The sequence below is a fragment of the Zalophus californianus genome, chromosome 3 (genome assembly GCF_009762305.2).
Source record: "Zalophus californianus isolate mZalCal1 chromosome 3, mZalCal1.pri.v2, whole genome shotgun sequence".
In the NCBI taxonomy this organism is placed as follows: domain Eukaryota; kingdom Metazoa; phylum Chordata; class Mammalia; order Carnivora; family Otariidae; genus Zalophus; species Zalophus californianus.
In genome coordinates this window covers 140,672,980-140,700,094 of record NC_045597.1, presented here as the reverse complement: position 1 = coordinate 140,700,094, position 27,115 = coordinate 140,672,980, and the positions used below count along the sequence as shown (strand labels likewise).

General features: G+C 39.3%; 1 protein-coding gene across 1 annotated transcript in view; it reads left to right on the top strand.

Annotated features, from left to right (window-relative positions):
* Positions 1 to 27,115, top strand: part of PDE11A (phosphodiesterase 11A) — a 387,294-nt gene that overhangs the window by 136,029 nt on the left and 224,150 nt on the right. The window contains exons 3-4 of the mRNA XM_027589688.1: positions 8,738 to 8,827; positions 12,961 to 13,101. Of these exons, the coding sequence (XP_027445489.1) occupies positions 8,738 to 8,827; positions 12,961 to 13,101 (231 nt within the window). The remainder of the gene's footprint in view (positions 1 to 8,737; positions 8,828 to 12,960; positions 13,102 to 27,115) is intronic.

The window sequence follows — 27,115 nt, the reverse complement described above, 5'->3', positions numbered from 1 at the left end:
CGGGGTTATATAGGTAGATATTGTTGTGGAATTTCTTTATACTGTGAGAGGGAGTAGGCCCAAGTTTACGGTGTCGTAATATCTATTTATCTTAGACAAAGCAGTCATGGCTTGTAGGGCTCTTGGACTGTATCAAAGAGGTGACAATTGCCAATTATTAAATAAGATTCATGATTTTAAAAAATGGAAGATGGTTATTATTCTTAGAATAAAAAGAGTGCTTAGTAAGTAGTAAAAAATAGAATGTCCAGTAAAAGATAAGCAAAGACACAAATAGGCCATATTAAAAAACAGAGATAACCAACAAGTTATGGAAATTATAACCAACAAATTTGGAGTTATGAAATTATTATCAATATCATTAGTAATCAAATAAATGTAAGTTAATGCAAAAATGAGTGCTGATTTAATCTGTCAGACAAAATTTAAAAAGAATAATAATACCCAATGTTGTACAAGGAGAGGTAAATGAATTCTCTGATGACTATTAGTGGGAATTTAAATTGGTAGAGAATTTTTGGAGGAGGAGTAGGCAATAGCTGTTAAGATTTTTTTTAATGCACATTTTCTTCAACTAAAATTTCACTTCTAGGAATCTGTCCAACAGAAGTATTGTCCAAGTGCACAAAGATGTATTTATAAGAAAGTTCATGGCAGTGTTATTTGTAATAGAGAAAACTTGGAAACAACAAGAATGTCAATCAATGGGTACATTCATCTCCTAGAATATTCAGCAAAGATTGAAAAGAAATAAGTAGATTTCTTTGAACAGACATGTCAAGTTTTCCAAGATATAATGCCAAGCAAAAAAGAAGGTATAAAACATAACCTATAGTCTGATCCCACTTATGTTTACAAACACCCCCCAAAACTCGATATTATATGTAGGCAGTTAATGAAAAAAAGGTCCAGAAGAATATTATAAATGTCTCTTAAGGTTGTTCCTTGGGAGGGGAGTAGTTAGCAGGATAGTAAATGAAGAGGCATCTATAGCTATTTTATTGTATACCCTTCTATACTATTGGATTTTTTTTAACAAAAACTAAAAATTTGTGTAATACTAGGAGTTATTTAAAAATGTACATGCATATTAGCAAATTAATATTAGTAAAGGACGGGGAATATTTCCTGGTAGAGAGAAAGTGCTATGCAAGTGTGTGTTAAGTTAAATAAATAAGTTCAAATGTTAGGGCTTTATCCTAAGAAAATAATTATGAGATGTGCAAAGATTTAATTGCAAGAATATTTAACCCTAAGATTGTTAAAATTAGAAGCAACCTGAATGTCCAGCAGTGGATGACTAAGTGAAAAATATTAATCCATACAGTGAGTGAGATTTTTGAATGATAATTTTTAACAGCTATATTGAGATATATTTTACATGTTATAAACACACCCATTTCAAAGAGCAATTCAATGATTTTTAGTAACTTTAGGAATGGTGCAACAGTCAGCAGTTTTAGAACAGACCCCTAATAAGTTCCCTTATCTCACTTACACTTAATCTCATTACCACCACTAGCCCGGGCAACCAGTAACCCACTTTCTTTCTGTATAAATTTTCTTTTTCTGGACTATACAATGGGATATTCTGCATTGGTCATAATAAGTGATAGCTAATTATAAAAAGTGAAAAAAGTAGATAAAATATTACATATAGGATCAGGCTCTTTGAATTTATATGGCAAGAGAGAGGAAAATTTGAGTGGCGGTCTCCCAAATGTTCATAGTGGTTACCCTTGAACAGTAGAAATATGAGTGCTTTTTTTTTTTCTGTTGAAATCTTATGATCCAAAAAAGACAATTCAAATTATCTTGGAAAGGACATGGCTCCTGAAATGGGTTCTTTCAGTAAATGAAGAAGCATGGCTCCTGAAATGGGTTTTCCTGTCAACACAGTGAGTAAGAGAGTGGGAATTTAGAAGTGCCTTGGGATATGAGAAGGTTGTTTTTCTAAAGTCTCCCATGTCGGGAATGGGAGCAAATAGAAATAAGGTTATCAGGTAATATGCATGATTCAAGTGCTCAGCAGACCAGAGCCTGCAAAAAAGTCCAAGAGAGTAGGCCCTGATGCTGCAAGGCTGCCTGCCAGGAATCAGCCTCAGCCTGTCTACCCTTGGATAAGCTTGGCTTCTTAGGGATCTTTGAGCCAATACTAGCCTCAGAAAGAGAGGTGAAGATAGTGGAAGGGAGATCATTCCAATTCCCCTACGGTCCCAGCTTTGATACCCAGGAGCAGAAGCAGAAGTACCTACATGCCCATCTCCTCAGAAGGAAAAGCAGAAGAGGAAGTTTCTTTCTTTCTTTCTTTTTCTTTCTTTCTTTCTTTTTCTTTCTTTCTTTCTTTCTTCCTTCCTTCCTTCCTTCCTTCCTTCCTCCCTCCCTCCCTCCCTCCCTCCCTCCCTCCCTCCCTTCCTTCCTTCCTTCCTTCCTTCCTTTCTTTTTTGTCAGAGAGAGAGAGAGTGCACAATAAGGGGGAATGGCAGGCAGAGGGAGAAGCAGGCTCCCTGATGCGGGACTCAATCCCAGGACCCTGGGATCATGACCTGAGCTGAAGGTAGACGCTTAACCGACTGAGCCACCCAGGCGCCCCATAAGTTTCTCTGTCTACTTTGTTTGTTACTTTGCTCTTCCTCATCTTTTGTGAATGAAATGCACCCCCGTCCATTCTCTTTAGAGGGTTAATTCTTTTTTCTTAATTTTGTTTAAAGATTTTATTTATTTATTTTTGAGAGAGAGGGCATGAGCACGAGCAGGGGGAGGGGTAAAGGGAGAAGCAGTCTCTCCACTGAGCAGGGAGCCCTATGCGGGGGCTCGATCCCAGGACCCTGGAATCATGACCTGAGCCGAAGGCAGAGCTTAACTGACTGAGCCATCCAGGCGTCCCCAGAGTGTTAATTCTTAAAAGAAACAATTTCCAAAAGTATGTGTTGAATCAATCTATTCCATGCCAGTGTTCTTTCAAACAAAGTGGGGACTTTATATGTCTGTATTTTTGGGAGACCGTTTTCTTCAAAGAGGGCACAGGTGACATTTGAAATAAAAATCTGACCTATTGTCTTTACTGAATTTGCCTAGGAAGAAAATTGCAGTGATCCAAACTATACCTCTGGAAGCAGGAATTTTCTTTGGAGACTCTAGAAAACTTCAGACTCATTTTTTACTATTTTATTTATTTATTTATCTAAGATTTTATTTATTTATTTATTTATTTATTTATTTATTTGTCAGAGGGAGAGAGGGTAAGTGAGCCCAAGCAGGGGGAGCAGCAGGCGGAGGGAGAAGCAGGCTCCCCACTGAGCAGGGACCCTGACGTAAGACTCTATCTCAGGACCCTGGGATCATGACTGAGCCGAAGGCAGATGCCTAACTCATGAGCTACCCAGGCGCCCTTCGTTTTTTTTACTATTTTAAATATTCTATTCTTAAAATATGTGGAAGGTGTTTCATTATGTGAAAACAATGTGACTGCCTCCATATTTTGATACCTTATTTTCCAAGTTACTCCACTTGAAGACTTTATTTAGTGTTCGAGTTACAACATCTGTTTCAAATCAGTGGGGCCCACCCAGCTCAGTGACTTTTGCCTTATAGCTCCTGCCAGAGGGCGGGAGGGACCTGCAGCTGCCTATCACAGGGTCAGCGCAGAGGCAGATGTTGCCTGATGGTGGGAAGACCTTCTCTCACCCATGACTTTAGGGGATAATGATGTGGTTCTTCAAGCTATTTGCCTTCAGGAGTGGAGTCCATAAAGGGGATGGCCCTAGGCCCCTCAAAGAATCTCCAGTGTAGACCTCCAGTGTCCTTTAATGATGAATAATTGGACCAGCCCTGCCCAGGAGGCTTTAATAACCTTTCTCTGTGGTCTGTAAGTTTGAAAAAGCTCAGTACCTACTGTCTTTCTTTAGGACATTGATGGAAGTCCCAGTGCTCCCATTTTATGCTTATTAGTGACACTTTTCATGAGTTTCTAGGGCTAAAGGGACTTTTCTGTGCTGTTAAATGATTTTCAGTTTAACTCCCTTTCCGAGTGGAATGTTGTAAAGATTAATTAGCTAATGTTCATAAAGTGCTTTCAAGCTGAAAAGCACTGCACAAGGGTGTACAGATTCATTAGCTTCTTAGTCATCAAGGTTTTTTTAGACCTTTTGTATTCAGAAACTGGATGATGAAAGCCAAATTAGTATTTTTTCTTGGAGGAGGGGGACTTCAAAGGAAAAGAATAGAACAATATTTCTCTTTCTTTGTTTAAGAAAAAGACATCTGTTGCACTGGGACTGAAAAAAAGACATAAAAATTTTTATTTTTCATTATCTCCTATTTCCATACTGCTTCTGCTTCTTTTCACTTCTTCCTTTCAAAATGCATTTGCCCGATTCTCCTGGATATTTATGTAGAAACTCATTGGATCATATTGTCATGTAGGTGTCCATAGTGGAACTGACTCTGGCTTCAGAGTGTTGAGTTGTTCTACCAATAAATGACACAGGGAAATCATTCCCTTTGTAAATCAAGATCCCCTCCCAGTTTGCAATGTGTCATAAAGGTATAATATTGTCTCCATCCTCAGTAATCTTTGGCCAATATATATAGAGTTCTCTATGATTCAGTTAAGCCTTTGATTGAGGCTGGAAAAGTACAGACTGGCCACCAAAGACAGAAAGAGGTCCTAGGAGAAACAAGAGACAAAGATGGATAACCTACAAAAAATTAGATTGACAGCTGACTATTTTAGCAGCATCAGCTGCACATGATAAGAGAATAATATCTTCTAAGTATGAAGAAAAATAGCTGTCAACCTAGAATTGTATACCAAACTAAATTACCTTTAAAGATTGATCATAGAATAAGAACATTTTTATACAAAACAAAAATAACACATTTACCAGCAATGCTAAAGGATATCCTAAAGGATTCAAAAAGAGAAAAATTATTCCAGAAGGACAGAAGGAAATGCTAGAAGGAATGAAGAGGAAAAAATTGGTAAACATGTGGGTAAATCTAAATAAAGCACGAACTAATAATAATAATGTGCAGTTTGTAGTAACGAACAAGATATAAGTTAAAAAAGTAACATATATAACAGGAAGCTAAAAGTATTCCAGTGTCTTTATCTTATTTGGAAGGAGGCCAAAGATGTTATTTAGATTTTATTAAGTATATACATAGACTTTCTAGTTTTAGTCACTAAAATAAAGGAAATGCAATGTAGTAGAGGGGGAAATCAATGGAATGAGACAATAAAATAAATAGCAACTAACTCAGTAAAAAGGGAATAAAGAAATTTAACATGGATCTCAGTAACTGTTCCTGGGGTTCTTACCCTACAATTACAAATACTAAGTAACTATGTCAGGGAGTTCATATCAATACACCTACAGGATAAATGAAAAATGAAATAGTCTTTTTAAAAATTTTTTTAAAGATTTTATTTATCAGAGAGAAAGAGAAAGAAAGAAAAAAAAAGAGCAAGAAAAAAGAGCTGGGCAAAGAAAGAGCAGGAGGAGGAGGGTCAGAGAGAGGGACAAGCAGACTGTCTGCCGAGCAGGGAGCCTGATGCGGGGCTCCATCCCAGGACCCTGGGACCATGACCTGAGCCGAAGGCAGACGCTTAACTGACCGAGCCACCCAGGCACCCCCAAAATGAAATAGTCTTAATGATATGTGAACAGCTGTTTCTGGCTTGGGATGAAATGTTCGCTAACAGCCTCATCTTGATGACACAGGACATGGGTTATGGGAGAGGAACAACAAATGTAGGGAACACAGATCTTTCATAATGGACAGTAAGCCTGCAAGAGCTCTGCCCCAGAGAGAGATACTCCCTTAATGATACTTCATAGTAAACAAATCTGCTCTTCCCTCTGGAAAAAGACATGGTTTCCCAAGGCTGTTCATTATACAAACACCTTTGAAAGACAGAGCAGTGCCTTTGCTTGTAAGTTGTGCTGAAATGTGAGAGACCCATGGAGAGATAGCTCCCAAAAAATTTGGGTAAGTTTCTAAAGCCTCAGTTTTCCCATCCGAAAAATAGTATAAATGGTATGACATATGTGATTACAAGGATCAGAGGGTAGAGCACATATAAAATGCTTAACATCATATCCAAGGACTGTGTCAATATCAGTTACTACTACAAATGATTATTTCTTGAATAAAATATGAGCATGTTTATTGAGTTCTTTGTTTTCTCCAGTAAGTAGAATATTACAGCTCATGGATGTTTCTACTTATTAGAATCACCAAATATTAGAACTAAAAAGGAAAGATTAGCCAGTGAAACCAGGCATTTTATAGATAAGGAAATGGGTTCAGAAAGGTTAAGTGACTTTTTGGCTTTCACACAGAAAAGCCATACAAAGGACAATGGTCATGTAATTTAAAATTCACATTCTTTTTAATTATACACAATTCTTGGAGCTCAATACATATTGGTATTACAAATGAATTGAAGCAAGCCTAGCTATATTAGAAAACATTTCACATGGGGCGCCTGGGTGGCTCAGGCGTTAAGCGTCTGCCTTCAGCTCAGGTCATGATCCCAGGGTCCTGGGATCGAGCCCCGCATCTGGCTCCTTGCTCGGCGGGGAGCCTGCTTCTCCCTCTACTCCTCCCCCCTGCTTGTGTTCCCTCTCTCGCTGTGTCTCTCTCTGTCAAATAAATAAATAAAATCTTAAAGAAAAAAAACATTTCATATATTCATTTGGTCATTCTCTTCTACCTACTTGCATAACCTACAAACCATATTAAACATGGCCTCTGAAGGCAAATAAATACAGGAAGGAAGGAAGGAAGGAAGGAAGGGAGGGAGGAAGAGAAGAGGAAAGAAAGGAAGGAAAAGGAGGAGAGTAAAAGAACCCGGATCTCCTCCTCCCCCCCACCTCCACCATCGTCACTGCCTCCACAGCAGAGAAAAAACAGGAAACAAAAGTGCTTTCTGTGTGTGTAGGTAATGTTGAAAGTGGTCCCATTCTGGCTAACGACAGGGAAATTCTGGCAGAATATTTGGCAGCTTTATGTCAACAGCTTTATCCGGGCTTATCAACAAACTTCCTAAGGCATGAGGGGGAGGATCAAGGAAAGAGAATGAGGGGGTGACAGAAATAGCATCTCGTTCTAGGAGACAGCATGTTGTAAGGAATGATCATCAGTTGTAGAAGAAGATGACCTGAGTTCCTGTGTGAGTTTGAGCAAGTTACTGAATTTCCTGATCTCTAAAATGTACTTAAAGTCTCTCCGGGAGAAGTTGATGTGCTATTCAAATGATGAAATGAAGTGAGCGTGTCTGGCACCTAGTAGGTCCTCATTAAATAGAAGTTCAAATTCAGTGAAGGAATTTATCCTGGAAAGATGTGTAAAAAATCAACCCATTGGTTTTGTACGTCTACCTACTCCCAATCCTGCCGTTTGTCTTTCTTCCAAGAGTGGTGTCGCCATATTAGCTTGTACAGCATTGTGCTACACTTCCTGGGACCCGAGGTCAGAGTTGAGTATGCCCAGGTAGCCAAAGCAAGGTTTTAATAGGAAAGAAATGATAGGGAATGTGGGTTGTCCTTTATCTTTTGTCTTTCTCAAGCCCTCTGTAAAATCACCTTCCACTCTAGGTAATTGTGTTCTGCGTGTCCCACGGGCGTCTCCCGCAGCTCCTGCTATTCTCATCCCTCACCCATGGTGAACACTGCACTTCTGCCTTCTGGGCATGCAGGAGCGGCTCTGTTTTGCCACTGCTCTGTACCTCTTCACAGGACACTGCAGTGTGTGTGGGGGGGTGTGTGAGAGAGAGAGAGACAGAGACAGAGACAGAGACAGGAGAGGAGACAGAGGAAAGGAGGAAGACGAGGGAACAAAACATGCCCTTTTCCTTAAAGAAATCCCAAAGCAATCTTGCTCATCACAATGTTCTATGTTGCAAAGAGTCTAGGGAAATCGTTCCCTTGGTTTTTACTTGGGGCTTTCTCTCTCTCTTTGGAATCAGAGATGCCAGAGATGAATCTGAGCAAGAGTGTCAGGAAGTATTGAAAATAAGTGATGATGAAATGATGAGAAAGTCTTTGTTAGGATCGAGCCCACCACACCGAGCTGTTTCTTCCCATAGGAGAAGTGTGCTCTCTGAAAGGATCCCCAGCCTTTCCTCAAACAGGCTTCTGTAGGATCATCCTGCACATTTGCATTCACATCCAGTTCTGTCAACAGAACGGTGGGCACAATTTGAGCTCTTTTGCACGAGGCTATTAGGCCCTGTGGCCCCTAAATTCCTACTGGGCCAATCTACCACGCATACTGAAATTTGTAGCTGGCTGTGTGCTAGGGTCAAGCTGAGAACCCTGGTACAGATACACATGTACAAGGAAATTGACTCATAGCCTGCCACCATCCAAATGTGAATGTGGACACTTGCCTTACATTTTAGATATATGAGTTGATTCATTTATTCCTTTTTCATTGATCAAAGAAGGGATACACAGATGATTTAGGTACAGTTCCTATATCATAGTCATCATTGTCTGTTGCTTCACTATATGTGCTCAGAGATGTGACTGTCCCTAGTTAAAGCTTGATTGAGACCATCTTAGAGTCAACTCTGAAAAATATCCCTTCTGAAGTTAAGATACTCATATCAATAATTCCATACTCGATTTCTGTGTTAAAAAGAAAGTATTATGATCAGGCCAATGCAAGGAATATAGCATTTGGTGCAGTAAGGTTTTAATGTTCTTAACACTCTCTCTGCCCCCAGGTTATGCAGATGTATCTTCCATTTTGTGGAATTGCCATATCTAATGCTCAACTCTTTGCTGCCTCAAGGAAAGAATATGAAAGAAGCAGGGTGAGTAGAAAGAAATGCTGTTCACAACCCTCCAAGCTCTCTGACTTTCAAGGGTCTGTGAGTCATCATGTCTTTTAAAAAACAGCAGATGATGTTTGAGTAGTACAGGAATCCTTTTTATTTGTTTAATCCTTCAAGTTTATGGTTGAAGATATCTTTGAAGCAATAAGTACAAATGAAAGTGGATACAAATTCTCTGTTGTTTGGGGCAAAGAGTACCAGCTTCTTTTGAAAATGAAATTAAGGGCACCTGGGTGGCTCAGATAGTTGAGCGTCTGCCTTCAGCTCAGGTCATGGTGCCAGGGTCCTGGGATCGAGTCCCGCGTCGGGCTCCCTGCTCCTTGGGAGCCTGCTTCTCCCTCTGCCTCTCTCTCTCTCTCTCTCTCTCTCTGTCTTTCATGAATAAATAAATAAAATCTTTAAAAAAATAAATAAAAATGAAATTGATTTCACATCTGTACTCTAAGGTAGTAGATATACTCTTACTTATAGCTTTGAAACAATAACACACTTTAGCTATATTTTTACAATTTAGTTCCTTTAAGAAGCAAGGTATGTTGCAAATGATTTCACCCCACCTCATAGATTTTACTTTTGAATTGAAAGTTTTTCTGGAAGAGCATCACAAGAGAACTGGACAATAATGCAAACACTTCTATAGGATTATAAAGAAACACATACAAAGAGGGACTTTCACCTATCCAGATAAATAGGAAAGAGAGAAAGAGGAAAGAAAGAGAGAGAGAGAGAGGAAAGAAAGAAAGAAAGAAAGAAAGAGGGAAGGAGAGGGAGGGAGGAAGGAAGACTCAAAAAAATGCTAAACTATCAAATAGATATTAAATTATATTAGGCTCATAATACAATAGATACAGGTAGGTATAGGTAGGTACAGTAGATAATAGTCAAGCAAACCAATAAAAAATAATATAGTATTAGGTAATGATAAGTGCTCTAAAAATGGAATGAGATGAAGAGATAGAGATTGATCACTGAAGGATAGTTTGAGAGGATGTTTATATCAGAGCATGATCAAGAAGTTGTCTATAAGATGTTATTTGAACTGAGACCTGAATGAAATGAAGGAGCAAAACTACACAAAGATCAGGGAAGAGCATTCCAGATAGTGGAAAAGTCAAGTTGAGAGGCACTAAACAGGCAAAAGCTTGGTCCGTGCATCTAGGGAGCAAAGAGGAAGAACTCAAATAGCCAAAGCAGTACTGAGAAAGAAGGACAAAGCTGGAGGTATCACACTTCCTGATTTCAAACTATAATACAAAGCTCTTATAATCAAAACAGTATGGTACTGGCACTAAACACAGACACGTAGACCAATGGAATAGAATTGAGAGCCCAGAAATAAACCCATGCATACACAGTCAACATATATTTGACAAGGGAGCCAAGAATACTTAATGGAGAAAAGATCGTTTTTTCACAAATGATGTTGGGAAAACTGGATATTCACATGAAAAAGACTGATATCAGACCCCTCTCTTATACCACTCACAAAAATTAACTTGAAATGGATTAAAGATACATATGTAAGACATGGAACTAAAACTTCTAGAACAAAACATAGGGCAAAGTCTCCAGCGATTTTTTTGGATCTGATACAAAAGCATATTTGTGATCATTTCACAACATGTGATGTATCAAATCATCATATTTTACACCTTAAATTTACACAAAGTTATATGTCAATTATATCTCAACAGAGCTAGGAAAAAAAGAAACAATGTGACTGAGACTAGAGGAGCAAGAAGTGAGAGATTCTCTCCCAAATTAGCGGTGACATATCCAAAGCTTATTGATGTGGGAAATGAGTGACAATGACTTTTGGCTTGTACATCTGGCAAGTAAACAGTTGGGTACAGGAGTCTAAAGTTTTGGTGAGATGTCAGGACTCGAGACTCGTCGTATTGGGGAATGATCAGTATATAGATGATACTTAAAAGTAGGGTACCGAGTGGGTCAATCTGGAGGAGAATCTGTAGATAGGAGAAAGGGAAAGGTCCAAGGATGAGCCCAGAAGCAAAAGAAGGCACTAGACGAAGGAGGGGGGCCAATACAAGGGAAGTCAAGAAACAGGGAATGTTCAGCTGTGTGAGGAGCCTCCAATGTCTGTTGAATTACCCATCATCCAAGATTTTCTTCTCTTTTTCTCCCATTGTGGAGCTAGTCTGTATTATTTGTGAAACTTTTATCACTTGTTAGTAAAGCAGCAATTTTTAATTAGAAACAGTAAAATTACTATGATGTGATTTGTCAGTGCAAGACTCAAGGCACAATTAGTTTTTCCTCTGAGATAAATGTTCTTGTATATGGGTCCCAGGAGCCCTATCCACACAGTCACAACAAATTGAAAAGTTAAATAATTGTTCAGTTAATATGATCCATCTGAAGAAATAGTCTGGATGATTAAGGAAATAATGTTTTCCCCCTTAATAACAGGGAATGGTTTTGGTAATTATTCAGACAATTGCCTCATTTTTAATGTTATATTCAAATATGAAATTATTGCACGTTGACTTCTTACAGCAATTTGCTGCCCAAATGCCAAACAGTCAGGATACACTCAAAACTTTTTTCACCTCCTGGTGTTTCTCCTCTTCAGGATCATAGAGCCACCCAGGCCCTTAGCCATACTCACAGGCTCTCTTTAAAGAAAATGCCACCAAGGATATTTGATCCTCTTTTAGATGCTCAGTGAACTAGACTCATTTCGTGGATCCCTTAACTCATTCAAATGCTTTTCTACCTGAATAGACTCAGAGAAGAAATTTTCACATGTTTCCAATGGTTTCGGGACAAATCAAATTCATTACTAAAGTTGAAAATTGTTCATATCCCTGGGATGATCATCAACACCATCTACCTGAATAGAGGTGAATTTGAAAACCCACAAAATCCTTTTGTGAGAGGTCAGACCTGAAAGTGTACATCTTATTAAGTTCTGTTGAACAAAGCACCTTCTGGCCAGTTCACTGGCTGTGTTAATTTTCTGATTGCTCTCTGGTAGAAGCATAATACCTACTACCTGTACATAGCCCACTATTCTGAAATCTCTGGAAAGAGCCATGTTATTAAAAATTCCAAATAAATATTATTTCAATGCAAAAATTGCATTGAACTTAGCTGGATAAAATGAGAGGTTATACTGTTTGATTTTTATGTGAGTATGCAGGTTTTCAAGTTAGAATTCTAAGGTTTTCTTTCTTTAATTTGTGTGTTTTTCATTCTGTTGTTTTAACAGAAATTTTAATGGTATTTTCTTTCCTGAGATATATTTTAGTATCTGTGTTTTCCTGGACAGGTGAGATGAAGCAATACTTCTTATGTAGAGGGATTAATGGGGATTTTATATATTTTTTTGAACGCTCTGAAGCTTAATTAGCATTCACCCCTATAATTCTTTCAGAGTTCTGTGAGAGATGTGTATTGGGGAAAGTAAGTCTCAAGTCTGACCATGAACCTATTTCTTCCTGAGTGAGGAAGAGCTGCTTTGTAATTTCTGAAATAAATGTTCTTTGGAGAGAATAAAGTATTCATAATTTATAAAATGTTGGGTTTATACCTAGTCATGTTGCAGAAAAACTCCTGTGAAGTGGGGGTAGGGAGGGAAGCCTAGAGCTATAGCAGACTAAATGGGATCCTGTAGTCATTAGCTACTCGGGAGATAGTCCTATAGCTATATGTGGGATTTATATAGGATTATATGGATTGCCACTACTCTCAGGTTGTATTTTTCAGTTCAAAACTGTGTTATAAAACAAAATGACGGAGGGCGCCTGGGTGGCTCTGATGGTTAAGTGTCTGCCTTCGGCTCAGGTCATGATCCCAGGGTCCTGGGCTCGAGCCCCGCATCAGGCTCCCTGCTCTTTGGGAGCCTGCTTCTCCCTCTGCTTCTCTCTCTCTCTCTCTCTCTGTCTCTCATGAATAAATAAATAAAATCTTTAAATAAATAAAACAAAATGATGGAATATGTCAAAATAATCATCAATGCTTTAAAAATTAGCCACACAAAAATATTTATATTTTATTACAGCAAACACCAAACGGAATTTTGAGAGGAAAAAAAAATTTTTTTATTCAGTCCTGTACCCACCTAAATACATCCATTTTATCTTTCCTAGGCTTTGCTAGAGGTTGTTAATGACCTCTTTGAAGAACAGACTGACCTGGAGAAAATTGTCAAAAAAATAATGCATCGGGCCCAAACTCTGTTGAAATGTGAACGCTGTTCTGTTTTACTCCTAGAAGACATTGAATCACCAGTAAGTCATCTTTTATCTGTCACACAGTGTTGAAGACTGTTAATGGACTGAAGTTTCGTTTATTTGTAATTCAGCTTGTGAAATCTTTGCTTGAACCACTCTCTTCATGACTCTTCTAACCATGAGGTCCTTTTTATAAAATTAAAGTTTTTTAAAATTTCTTTTCCATGTATTTTCCATCTTGTTTTGCTGTCACCTTAGAACCATAGGCTCTTACACTGATGGGGACCTTGGAGATCAATCCCGGCCCTGAGTATTTACGGATGAGAGAACCGGGGGCTTAGCTGGTTTGTCCCATGTCTCCCAGCTGAACAGACGTTAGCTCAATGCCAGGCTCCCATCCTATTTCCCCAGCATGAGGAAGGCCCTTGGCATCTCTGGGTGTGGACTGCAGTCCAGGCTGTGCTCCCCAGCCCTCTTATGAGGAGGAAGCCAACAAATGCTGGAGAAGCAGTGCCCTTTGCTTCTGGGGCTTGGACAGATTGTACTTGAGCTGAGGGGATTGACAGGCCTCAGCTGGGCTGGGCTCTGCAGCAAAGGCTTGAAGTGCAGTTTCCAAGTTCTTTTCCTGTTGCTTCGGAGCTGGGGATGCTTGCACAGAGCACACACCAGGTGGAGGCGGCTCCTTGCCTCTTCCCCGCTGGGGTTCCTGTTAACTCCAACGGCAGGCAAGCATCGAGCTAGTTCAAGGCCTCCGGCCTGCAGCACCTGGGCTTTCAGGTTTCTGTTAAGCCCTTCGGCTCTTTGGGGGAAATCTGCTGGGTAAATACACAACAGTATTGAAAATAATCATCATCATCAATCTAACTTCTTGAAAGTTAAATGTCTAAACCCTTCGCAGCAATTTAATATCTTTACTGTGAACTGTCTTCAAAGACCAGGAATTGTCTAGCTATTTAAGTGCCGTTTTAATACCTCAGAGGATGGTATTTTACTGTACTTTGCTTAGAAAAGGTTATTGTCTTTGCCTTCAGGTTTGTTTTCCTCCAAGAATAAGAACCTTGGGGTAAATTTTGGAGATGTAAAAATAAGTATCATAAAATTTACAACATGAAGTTTTTTTTTTTAAGATTTTGTTTATTTATTTGACACACAGAGAGAGATAGTGAGAGAGAGAGAGCACAAGCAGGGGGAGCGGCCGGCAGAGGGAGAGGGAGAAGCAGGCTTCCCGCTGAGCAAGGAGCCCAATGCGGGGCTCGATCCCAGGACCCTGGGATCGTGACCTGAGCCGAAGGCAGACGTTTAACCAACTGAGCCACCCAGGTGCCCCACAACGTGAAGTTTTTAAAAATCTATACATGTTTAAAATGTTGAGGCATGTGTGCCCATATTTTAGCAGAGCTTGGCGTTACTTCTACATCAGCAGGTGTGGTTTAAACAAACGATAGCCTTGCCATTATCCTGTGATTACGTAAAACTCAGTGGAACCCTGGGAAAACACCCCCCTCCACAATAGCCTGCATTTATGGAATGCTTCTGGATGTTGTGTGAAGTACTTGAGTTCATTTAATTGCCCCTCATCCTTATGAAGTGGGTATTATTATCATTCTCACTTTATAGAGGAGGAAATGAGGCTCAGAGAGTTGAGTGACTTGCTGGAGTCTCCCCCCACCGCCTGACTCTAAAGCCTCAGAAAGGAATGGGGAGGGGTGGGGGTGCTCGGTGGTTACGGTGATAGTCTGGCCAGGCTGTAGGCTCTCATTAAGCAAGGGCAGGAAGAGGCAGCTGTTGGGGCCTCAGCTTCCATGGGATGAAATCTGCTGGTGGTGGTTCCGGGGTAGTGCAGTAGTCCGATGATGTAATCAAGAGCCCAGCACTGTCCACTTTCCTGCCCATGTCTCAGTGCTCGGCTGCCGTTCACCCTCAGGGTCCAGGAGGCTGACACAGTTCCAGGCAGTGTGTCATCATGTACCAGGAGAGGAAGAAAGGAAAACTTCTGTTCACCTAGCTCTCTTTTTCTCAGGGGAGAAAGTCTTTTCCAAAAGAGTTTTTTCTCAGCTGACTTTCCCGCAGGATTCACTGGTCAAGAATGAGATGTTGCTTACATCATTCATATTCTTAGTATTTTTCTATTCTTCACCTCTCAGTCTCTGATACAGGTGTGTTCAAATGTTCAGCATAACTGAGATTTATCAGTATCTTCTTGTCCAGTTCTGTAGGTCGTTGATTTAGTTGTACTAATATTACTTGTTCGTGCGTTTTTGAGTTTGGGATTGGAGGTCATTTTGATGGGAGGGTGTTTCGTTTGTTGGTGCCATTGTTTTCTTTGGTTCTTTCTTATACTCCTTCCTCCCTGTCTAATAGTGTGTGCAGTCCTTGGCCCCTAGTCAAGAACCAGTTGGGTCTCCTGCTGTGTGGTAATATTACACTAAGCCAGAAGCAGCGTGGTTCAGTTTCTGGGGGTGAAGCTAGGTCACCTGTTTCAAGGGAACATTTTTAGTCCCCAAGCCCCAGTAGAACCTGAAGTTCCACTCATTGCCACCTGCCTGTTTCTGGACTTGGAGTACAGTAGGCGTATGTCTTCAGGCTTGGCCCTTTAGAGACCTTTTCTTTTTGGTCTTCTCTGCCATCCGGCCCTTCTCTTTTTTCTGCTTTTTAACCTCTAGATGTCTTTCTGGTTTTCTCTTTCTGTATTTTTATCAATCTGTGCTCTGTTTTTGGAAGAGAACAGATGTGTCAAAGCATTTACTTATGGCATCATGTCTACTGGCATTCCATGTGCTACTTTTTACAATCAGGGGGGAAATAAGCGTCATTTCAGGGAAAAAAAAAATCTGCTGGAAGTTTCTTTTCTCTAAAAATAACTTTTGCTTTTCTCTATTTTATTAAAATCATTCCTGAAAACAGAAACTTCTGATTATTGCCTTGTGATTTGAGTATTTAAAAAGCTGGTTACTGCAGATGTATATTTCCTGGCCTTTGTTCATTTGAGGGAAAGAGGAAGAAAAGAAATTGAAATCTAGCTATTGAAGCTTTGATTCATCATCTCCTCAGTGTTTAGAGACTGCCTTCCTGAGCAGGAAGGTGTTAACTGATCAGTTCACTCAGTGGATGCCAAAAATAGAAATAAGGAATGCCTTTCTGGCCTCTCTGCTGCCAAAATTCATATTTTACCCTCTTTTGCTTCCCTTAAGTGTTTCAATCAATTTTAAGTGACTTTGTCAATGGTATCTTCCACTAGACTGAAAAAATAGATTGTTCCATAGCTAGCTACCGTTGACATTAGGAAACATTAGTCAAAGGACTAATCCTTTGAACTGAATATTCCCTGTATAATATTATGACATTCCATGAACCTGTCCAAGCAATTCCTATCCCTTCTGTTACCTTCTTTCTAGCTCATGTATTTACTATTATCTCTATTTCTTTCTGTGCTTTGTCAAGGAAAGCAAGAATGCGGACATTTTCATGGTAAAGTCCTAAGGCATTTTCTCAGGACTAGTGTTTACTTGTGTTCTCCTTTCATGGATCATCCCGATGGCTGGCGGTGACTGCCTTGTGGAGAACTCCTGCAAGGACTTCATAACCCAGCTTATAACCAGGAAGCTAGTTTCAGGAGCTCACTTCCTAAACCAGGAATCATGACCTACACTTACTTTTTAATATGTTCCTTAACTTCTTGGTTCTTGTAAAAACATACATACAATTAAGCCATTGAAGTAGATGATCTTCCTGAATCCCACACTTGAAAGGAAGAGACGGAGGTAACTATTATCTGATTATTCCAGAACAGCCTATAATTCAATCCCCTCCATCCTAAGTGGATGGCAAAAATCGCTCCAGGTGACTTTCTTTCCATTTCCTTACCTTTCTTTAGCTTGTCTTCTCCCTATAAGGAAATCAATGTAAATTCTTTTTGATTTTTGTTCCAATTGCTTTTTCTAGAGTGCAAAGTGGCAACTATCTAAAAAAAACTCTGATTATCCAATCATTGTTTTATATATACTCACATCATTGATCATTAATATATTATATATTTGTTATATTAAGTCACTTTATTAGTAATTTTCTATCAGTATATTAACTCACATCATTAATCACTTGTATGTGTTAACTATATGTATATGTGTGCATATATGTATATATGCAACTTCTGAACTTCAATTCCCACTCCATCTCCACCACATTCTGCCCCAAATCTTTACCACTTCTAAGATTTCCCATTTCAGTTCATAGAATCACCATCATGTAGTAAGTAACTCAAGCTAAAAAACCACACAGTAGCTTCTAAGTGTTTCTTACCATTTACATTCAATCGTTTGTCAGTTCTGTTGCTTTTATGTTGAAACCTCATTTCTAGCCCCTTCCTCCCACCTCTTCTACTACTGTCTTTACTAATCTCTTAGCTCCACATTTTCCTCAACTCATTTCTTCACTTGCAAACGGGGCAGTCTTCTTTTCCATCAGTTCTTAATACTCCTTCTAGTTCTCTTTCTAAAACATGCATCTGCCTCTTCCCATGGTTCAGAATATTCGGTAACTGTCTGTTGCCTATACCATAAAGTTCAAACTGCCCCAAATACAAGGTTCATCACCTCTGCTCCCAACTTAACTTTTGGCTGTCCTTCCTGGTCCTCAGCCTCACCCTTTCCATTTCTTCCTCCTCTATCCCACCTCCCCAGGTCAGCCTATGCATGCATTTGCCTCTGTGTCTTTGTACATATTGTTCTTGTGGAAGACAAAATGCACCAGACATTTAGGGAGATAATTTCATCCAGGCTATTGCAATAGGGAGAACATTCATTTCTGAGAAACATCTCAAAAAAAAAAAAAAATGGAAGGAAGGATGAAGACAGGTCTTATTTTAGAATATGCTAGGGCAGGGTGGTCCTTTGAGGTTAGCCAATTCTGGAACAAAGTGGTAGGAGGGATTTCTTTATTATTACTGTTTTTTGGGGAGATCAGGGCTCAAGTAAATTTCAACATTGTCAACTCTGTACTGACTTTTTTCTGCACCCCCCTTCTATTCTTGATGTTTCTCTCTTTAGCTCAGTGCCCTTGAATGTACTTGGGCTTTCTTGCCCACTGGCTTCCAGTTAAATTTGACAAAAAAGAGGGATCAGCAGAAGGTTTTGTTTTTTTGTTTTTTTGTTTTTAGATTTATTTATTTTAGAGAGAGAGCATGAGTGGGAGGGGCAGAGGGAGAGGGAGAAAGAATCTCAAGCAGATTCCGTGCTGAGCACAGAGCCTGATGCAGGACTCAATACCATGACCCCAACATCACAACCTGCATAGAAACCAAGAGTTGGAAGCTTAAACTACTGCACCACCCAGGCGCCCCCAGCAGAAGGTTTAAAGGCTGGAGGAGAGAGAAATTGGGGATAGTTATTCCTCTTGTTCTTTCTCTGCCAGTTGTTAGAGGTGGCTGGATTCTTCCAAGAACCCTTCCATAGTTCTAGGGCCTCAAGGACGCCAAAAGCATTATTCCCTCCTTCCTGCCATCCTTCCTTCTCTGCTCTCTGTGATCTTTAGACATGCTCCTTTAGACTGCAGTCATTCCAAAGTTGCTAGTTCCTGGGTACCTCACCATTTCTTATTGGTTTCTTTTAACCCTGTCCACACTTCTGTAACTAGTCCCTTTATTGAATTAGGTTCAGTTAAAACCTTTTCAGTGTTCTTTCTGTTTTCGGCCAAAACTGACCTGTTTGGTCCCTCAACCCAGAAAACTTCCCCTACTACTCAGCCTAGAGCATGCCTGCCCACCGTTGATGAACACAGTTCACACAAAGACTTCTTCAACACCCTCTCTGTATGCTTGTAGAATTTTGAACATATATTGTCGTGAAATTATACTTTTTTGAACTGTTCCCCCCACCCCTGTACTATTTTGTGAGTTCCTCAAAGACAGGACATGATTTACGCCCCTTTGGTATTTCCAGAGCCCATAACGGTGCCTGTACACTAAGTATTTGATAGATGTTGATTGAATGAATAAATGATTAAATTACTCATCATCATAAATGAAAAATTTATCAAGAAGGATGACAGTGGATGATCATTTAGTTCTTTTGCCCTAAAGAATAGAATAGTCCTCTTGTGGAAAAATATGGATTAAGAAGACTAATGAAAAAATGATGATAATTAGATCATTCCTATTTTCTTTTTGGTGGCAGGAGTATCTGTTTGAGCACAATTTTTGTTTTTTAAGTTGTTTAAATTTAAAAAGCAGAGAGAAACCAAACCAACTAGTGCTTGATAAATATCCAAATCAGAGACTTCTGTCCGTGGAGCTTTTCCAAAGAACAGGCAGAGGTGCTCAGGGATATTTTGTTTACTTCACTGTGGCATGTGTACTGCCTTTCCCAGGGTGCAAGAATCAGGGCTGATCAACAGCCAGAGGAGCTTGGAACCACTTGTTCAGTTTCATTGACCTATAAACCACTTCTGATATTTATTTTATAAGATTCTCTTTTTACTTAGTGTATGTGAATGTGGGTATTTATTTATTTAATCTAGGCTCATGTAGCATATCTATTATAAAATCAGACTTGGATTTAGAGAATAAATTTTAAAAAATTAATGAGACTGAGAACTATACAATTGGTCCAAGTCAAGAATAAAGCATGAATTTTATTCTCTTCTTTTATGCTCTTGTCTGTTTTTTATTGGTCATAATCTCCACAGTGACACTGTATATCCCATTAAATTGCACTAAAATATTTTAGCTGTTTTTGCTGTTTCATTTTTAAACCCAGGTGTCTGACTATAAATAATTTTCTACTTGAATTCATTATATTTTTAATAAATATTTTAAAATACATAAATTGTTTGGGGTATGGCTGCCTAGAGTTTTGTTTTTCAAAAAAAGATACTTTTGAGAGTGAAAAGTGGCACTTTTAATAATTGTTTCAGGACAAGAGGCTTAATTAAAGTGGAACAGTCCATGACAACTTTGATATATGCATGTCCTCAAGTGTGTCCCCCACCACTTACTATGGTGCCTGAAATTTCCATCATTATAGTCTTGTTTCAGATGTGAAGATTCGACTTCAGGAATCCCCTTTCTGTATCACAGATAAGTTCCATAGGAATATGAATATATTAATCTATCATCAGTCATTAAAGTTTAGCAAAAAATAACTAGAGATGGCTCTAGATCATAAGTCAACAAACTCTTCTATGAAGGGCTAGCTAGTAAATACTTTAGGCTTTGTGGCCCATATGGTCTCTGTTGGAGCTACTCAACTCTACTGTTAGAGCAAAAAGCAGCCACAGGTAATATTGAATTAATGAGTGGCCTCTGTTAAAATGCGACTTTATTTATAAAAACAGATGGTGGGGAAGATTTGGCTCATAGACTCTTTTGCCTATCCCTGATGTAGAAGAATGAGAGGTAAGCAGATCAGTCTGCATCTCCAGAAACGTATTACTTCTTCTCTGTTCATCCTGCCAGCCTCAACATGGACCCAGTCCCATGTGCCTTAAGGGCCCAATATTCTGATGACTGGGAGGGTTCACTGGCTGTGAGTCTAATCTCAAATTGCCCTACATTCAGAAAATCTGTAGAAGGATTCCACCAGCAGCCCTGGGTTCCTGACTAGATGGTCTAGACTAGGATTTCTGTGATAAATCCATTCTAAAATGGACTTGAAGCCCTTCATAGTCAGATTGTCTGGACCCAGACTAACTTTCTACACCTTATGGAGCCAAGGCTGGCTTTTCATCACTTTCTTGATCTTATCTGGTTTACAGTCATCAGTGGGTTTGTCCTCACAGTTTCAGTGCTCTGCTTATATTTGACCACTCTCTAAATGGAACTCAAGCCTGCTTCTCTTTTATTCTTACATTGTTTGCTATCAGCTGGAGGCCCTTAAATGTTGTATTTCTCTTACCCACCATTCCAGATTCCCTTCCCATGCCTCTTAAAAATCCTCTTTTATACAACTTAATGTTCAACTGTAATTAGTTTTACATAAGGGAATTTTGTTACTTCATGTGTAAAAGCATTTTTATACACCTTATACATTTTTCAAGTACATAAGTACTTTATCTCCTCTTGGTTTATACTTTAACTCAATTAATTACCAACAGCACTTAAAGCACCCTTCAGCAAAAATAGAAAAATTCATAGTGAGCAAACATTTTCTGAGTGCTTATTAGGTGCCAGACACATAACAAAACGAAAGGCAACATTTCAAATAAAATGGGAGGAAAAAAAGCAGATGATATAAGCAAAACCAAATGAAATCAACAATCTCAAAACCAAATTATGCTGCAAAAAGATAAAACTTTGCAACTAAAGCTTTGCTCTGAGCTTCTAACAGCTAAGGTAAGAGAAAAAATTTAATACATTTTATAATTCTGTTTGTTAAGTAAAAGGAATCACATCAGAGGATCAATAAGATCTTCCTGACCCTTAAGTTTAAAGTTTTTTTCCCCTTTAAAATATTATTTAAAGGTTTCAGACCTTATTTACTATGTTTTGATATCTCTTTTTGCTATCCAGTATACACTGATATTGCCTTAGATAATCAATATTAGCCAAAGACCAGTCAACAGTATTCTCATTTTTCTTCTAAAGACATAAGAACAACCTATGAATTATCACATAAGGTACAAAGTAAGAGAATATAATCTATAATACTGCCCTCACTTCTGACACCAATTATAAGTTCAAGGGTTCCCAAGACCACCCTCAGTCTCAATAATTTGCCAGAAGGGCTCACAGAACTCACTGAAAGCTGTTATACTCATGGTTATGGCTTATTATGGGGAAAGATACAGATTAAAATCAGCCAAAGGAGAGATGTGTGGGCAAAGTCCAGGAAGGTCCAAATGTGGAGCTTCCAGTTGTCCTCTCTCCATGGAGTCATGGATAGCATTAACTTCTCCCAGCAATGATATGTGACAATGTACATGATGAAGTATTGCCAACCAGGAAAGGTCACCCAAGACCTGGCATCCAGAGGTCTTTATTGAGGCTTAATCACCAAAACTTAGTTGACCACCTACAATAGCTGACCTCAGTCTCCATTCCTTCCAGAGATCAAGTGATACCACATGACTTAAAGCTGCACCCGACCCAATCACTCCCACAACCACATTGTTGTGTGGCTCAAATTACATTGTTCTATCTGGCTGGCCCAAGGTGCCCAGGTAAACAAAGGCACTTTTATCAAGGCTCTATATGTCCAGGGCTTAGAGGTTACCTCCCAGGAGCCAAGGGCAAAGGCCAGACCTTTCTTTGCATAGAGTTAATTCTTTATTACACACAAGGTCAACACTATGGTTCATGAATCCAGTGTCTGACTTTGACTGGGACACCATGGACTGGTTTATTGGGGGACACAACTAATTCTGTCCATGATATAGAGTGTTAAAGTTGAAGGATAAACCTTGACTTCCCCTTTACTCATTAAACGTAAATTTAGAAAATAAAACTATTAAAATAAAATAAAATATTTGACCCTGTTTTTCTTTTTTTTTAAAGATTTTATTTATTTATTTATTTGAGAGAGAGAGAATGAGGGGGGTAGGGTCAGAGGGAGAAGCAGACTTCCCGCTGAGCCAGGAGCCCGATGTGGGACTTGATCCCCGGACTCCAGGATCATGACCTGAGCCGAAGGCAGTCGCTTAACCAGCTGAGCCACCCAGGCGCCCCGACCCTGTTTTTCTTTATAGCATATGGTTTATATTGAAATAAAAAGTACTAACATTTTTTTTAAGTGTTTTTTTCCTTTTGGTAGTTTTAAAATGTCCTGTTTTACATATCAGGAGTTCACACACTGACATTTCATCAAGAGGTTATTTGTTGGGCGCCTGGGTGGCTCAGATGGTTAAGCATCTGCCTTCTGCTCAGGTCATGATCCCAGGGTCCTGGGATCGAGTTCCGCATCGGGCTCCCTTCTCCGCAGGAGCCTGCTACTCCCTCTGCCTCTCTCTCTCTCATGAATAAATAAATAAAATCTTAAAAAAAAAAAAAAAAGGTTATTTGTTTATCTTATCCATTCTCTTTCTCATTCTAGATTGATAAATTTTATAGCTTTAAAATTCCAGGATTTTCTATTCCATTTCTTATCAGCACTATCCTTTAGCAGGTTTTTTTTTTAATTTTTTAAACATTAAAAAAAATCTTTTTTCTCTTTGAATCTCTGAACATTTCTTAAGTTTGTTTTCCTAAGATGTGGAAAGCAGAAGTTCCTTATTATTCGAGGAAGAACTAATCTTGAGAGGCCAGGGCAAATTGAGCTCCCTAGGATACAGTAGACTTCATGCATACAGAGACTGTTTTCCATTTACTTTCCCACGTGTAGTCCAGTGCCCTATGCTCCTTGACACATACAGACACTCAGTACATATCTGTTGTGTAGAAGCACAGTTTTCAAAATGTTAAAACCTAACCCTTGCATAAATCTAAAGCAAGCATGTACCAAAAATTTATTAAACTCATTAAAGAGATAAACCAAGTGAGGTGGTGAAGTCAGTTTTAAAATAGGTACTAAGGGACGCCTGGGTGGCTCATTTGTTAAGCTTCTGTGTTGGGCTCAGGTCATGATCCCAGGGTCCTGGGATTGAGCCCTGTATCGGGCTCCCTGCTCAGCAGGAAGCCTGCTTCTCCCTCCCCCTCTGCCTGCAGCTCCCCCTGCTTGTGCTCTCACAGTCTCTCTCTCTCTGTCAAATAAATAAACAAAATCTTTAAAATAAAATAAAATAAAATAAAATAAAATAAAATAAAATAAAATAGCTACTGAAAGAATGCTAGGGTAAGATTGCTAGGTTAGATTTCTAAAATGGTTACTATCATCCAGACAATAAAATTGTAACTATGGGCTTACCTTTACTACTGCACAGAAATCATTTGCATTTCTCCTTGGATAAAATTCATTTGTGCATTGTCAAGCTGTTCTTTGTGGCCTCAATGACTCACTGAGTGCTGCACTCAGCCTGCTTGTTTTGAACTTTTACCTAGTTATTGCCCATTTCTGGGTACCCATCCCCAACGTGTGTGTTTAAGCAGTAAGCCTCATGATGACATTCCCATTTTGCCCCTTCCTTCTTCTCCGTGTTGACCCAGTTACATTCAAATTACCCAAAGAGCAGGTTTCCCAAGTGCCACAAGCTACCTTACCCCTGACCCCAATAAAGGTACTTACCATGGGTCCTTGCTCTGCTCTTTCCCTGCCTGCAGTGACCAAACTTTGGGCTTTGGGTGACTTTATATGATCCTCTGAGCATACCATGCTCCCCTCTCTATGATTTGTGATGAATTCTTTAATTTCACATGCCTTTCCAAGTATAATTTCTGGGACTTTGTCAGAATGATCCTTAATGACCCCACAAGGGGGCTTACTCCCTCTTTTACAACCCAATTTGTATTGCTATCAGTTTTTCAGGAATTATTATCTATCCTTTTAGAGTTGTAAAGTATTCTAATTAATAGTAAAAAGGAAGCCAAATGAAGTATTCCTTAGTAATACTGAGGAGTTTAATCTCATCTCTCCGGTCAGGGAATTTAAAGGTATCTCCTTTTTGAGGGGTGCCTGGGTGGCTCAGTGGGTTAAGCATTTGACTCTTGATTTGGGTTTGGGTTGTGATCTCAGGATCATGAGGTCTAGCCCTACATCGGGCTTTGTGCGCTGGGTGCATACCCTGCTTAATATTCTCTCTCTCCCTCTCCCTCTGCCCTGCCCAATTGCACTCTTTCTCTCTCTCTTAAAAAAAAAAAAGGTGGGGTGCCTGGGTGGCTCAGTCCATTGAGCGTCTGCCTTCAGCTCAGGTCATGATCCCAGGATCCTGGGATCGAGCCCGCATGTGGCTCCCTGCTCAGTGGGGAGTCTGCTTCTCCCTCTACTCTTCCCCGCTGCTCATGATCTCTGTCTCTCTCTCTCTCAAATAAGTAAAACCTAAAAAAAAAAAAAAAAAAAGTATCTCCTTTTTTATTTCCAAATGCAGAAACAATTAATAGTGTATTGGTAATTTGATTAGTTTTATATTAAGCCAAGTATTTCACTTCAACCTACTTTTAGTCTGTGTTTATTCAAATTCAGGCATTAATGGGTACTCGAAAAATATTTATAGAATTGATAAATAAAGACAGAGTTTATCTAACTATTCTGACTTTGAAGGAGTCATGTCCAAATAATTTGGTGTCACAATTTTGCTCATGTTTACAAAAGCAAGGAGTAGTGTGGAAACTGGGGGCTGTAGAATCAGACTGACATGGTGCAAATCCCAATTCTGCAGTGTATTGGTTGTATGGTTTCCAGGAAACCACTTAACCCCTCTGCACCTTAATTTCCTTTCAATAAAATGGGGATGATATTATCTACCTTGCCAGAATGTTGTAAGCATTGATATCTACATAAAAGATTGGTCATAATGTATGTAAAATGCCTCATACATATTTGCAGCAAAAAGGGAGAATATAGTTGTCTCAGTCAATTCAAGCTGCTATAACAAATATTATAGAATGGATGGCTTAAAGAACAAACAAGTTATTTCTCACAGTGCTAAAGACTGGGAAGTCCAAGATCAAGGCACTAGCAGAGCCGGTGTCTGGTGAGGGCAATTTTCCTGGTTTGTAGATGGCCAATCTTCTCGTTGTATCTTCACATAGCAGAGAAAAGGAGAGGAAGCAAGCTCTCTCTGCCTCTTCTTATAAAAGCACTAAGCCATTATGAGGCTTCACACTCATGACCTCATCACCTCCCAAAGACTCCATCTCCAAATACCATCATGTTGAAGATTAGGGTTTCAGTATATGAATTTTGGGGGACATAAACATACAGTCCATAGCAACAGCATAAACATGATAAAATAGGGAAAGAATTTTCTGTCATCTAACAAAATAATGGAAAGAAATCACAAATCATGGACGATCAAAGCAGAGATAGAGGACTAACTCCCTCTTTTAAAATCTGTGACAATTTTCTATTATGCAAACAGAAATGAAATGCTACTACTTTTTACCTTATTATAATTTTAACTTTAAAAATTATTTGGAGTATAGTTTGAGAGATTTATTATTTGGTGATAGCAAATAGTTTCTTTGTGGCTTACTAGCCTTATGAGATCCAAGAATACTGCAAGTGGATAAAGATTTCTAAGTGATTGATTTCTGTTTAAGTCCTCAATTAAGACAAGTGTTCTGGTTATTTTTGCTGTGTAACAGATAAACCCAAAACTTAGAGGCTTAAATCAACATGTTATGCTCACAGATCCTATGGATCAGGAATTTGGAGAGGGTACCACAAGGATGGCCTGCCTCTTCTCAGGATATCTGGGGCCACATACAGTTGGAAAAACATAGAGACCAGAGGTGACTTACAGGCTGGGAACTGGAATCATCTGAAGATTTGTTCACTCATATGTCTGACTCCTAGACAGGAAAGACTTAAAGCCTGAGCTTCTGACCAGAACAGCTACACATGGCGTCTCTATGTGGTTGGGCTCCCTTTCAGCAAAATGGCCTTAAGGTAGCTAGACCTCCTACATGGTATCTCAGGGCTCCAGGCACAAGTATTCCATCAGACAACACAGAAGGAACATCGCCTTTTATGATGCTCTCCGAAGGCACATCACATCCGTTCTATATACTTTATTGGTCAAAGTGGTCAGTAGCCCACTTAGATTCAAAGGGAGGGAACATAGACCCTACCACTTGGTAGGAGGGTGGCAGGGTCGTATTGTAGTGAAGAGTGTAGGATAGGAGATAGTGTTGTGACCATCTTTAAAACATAAAATTGGCCACAATGAAGGACTTTGTAGAGGCTCAGTTCACACTGGAATATGAAATGAAATGTGTGCTCTAGTTGTCAAGGGCATTTCCTTGCAGTTGATCTGTTGTCACTGCCCAACAGTCAACTAGTCACACACAATTTTCTTTGTGATGGGCTTTTCTTTTCTTTTATCTTTTTCTTAATGTTGCATTTTCTTAGTTTGGGTCCATTACCTCACTGATAAAGCTGTTTTAATATTTAATCTATTCCCAGTTTCCAAATCATTTTCTCAGGTGCCCATCCATTCCTCATAAGTGGTTAATTTAAAAGGCCTTTGAAGCATGACTGCATCCAGC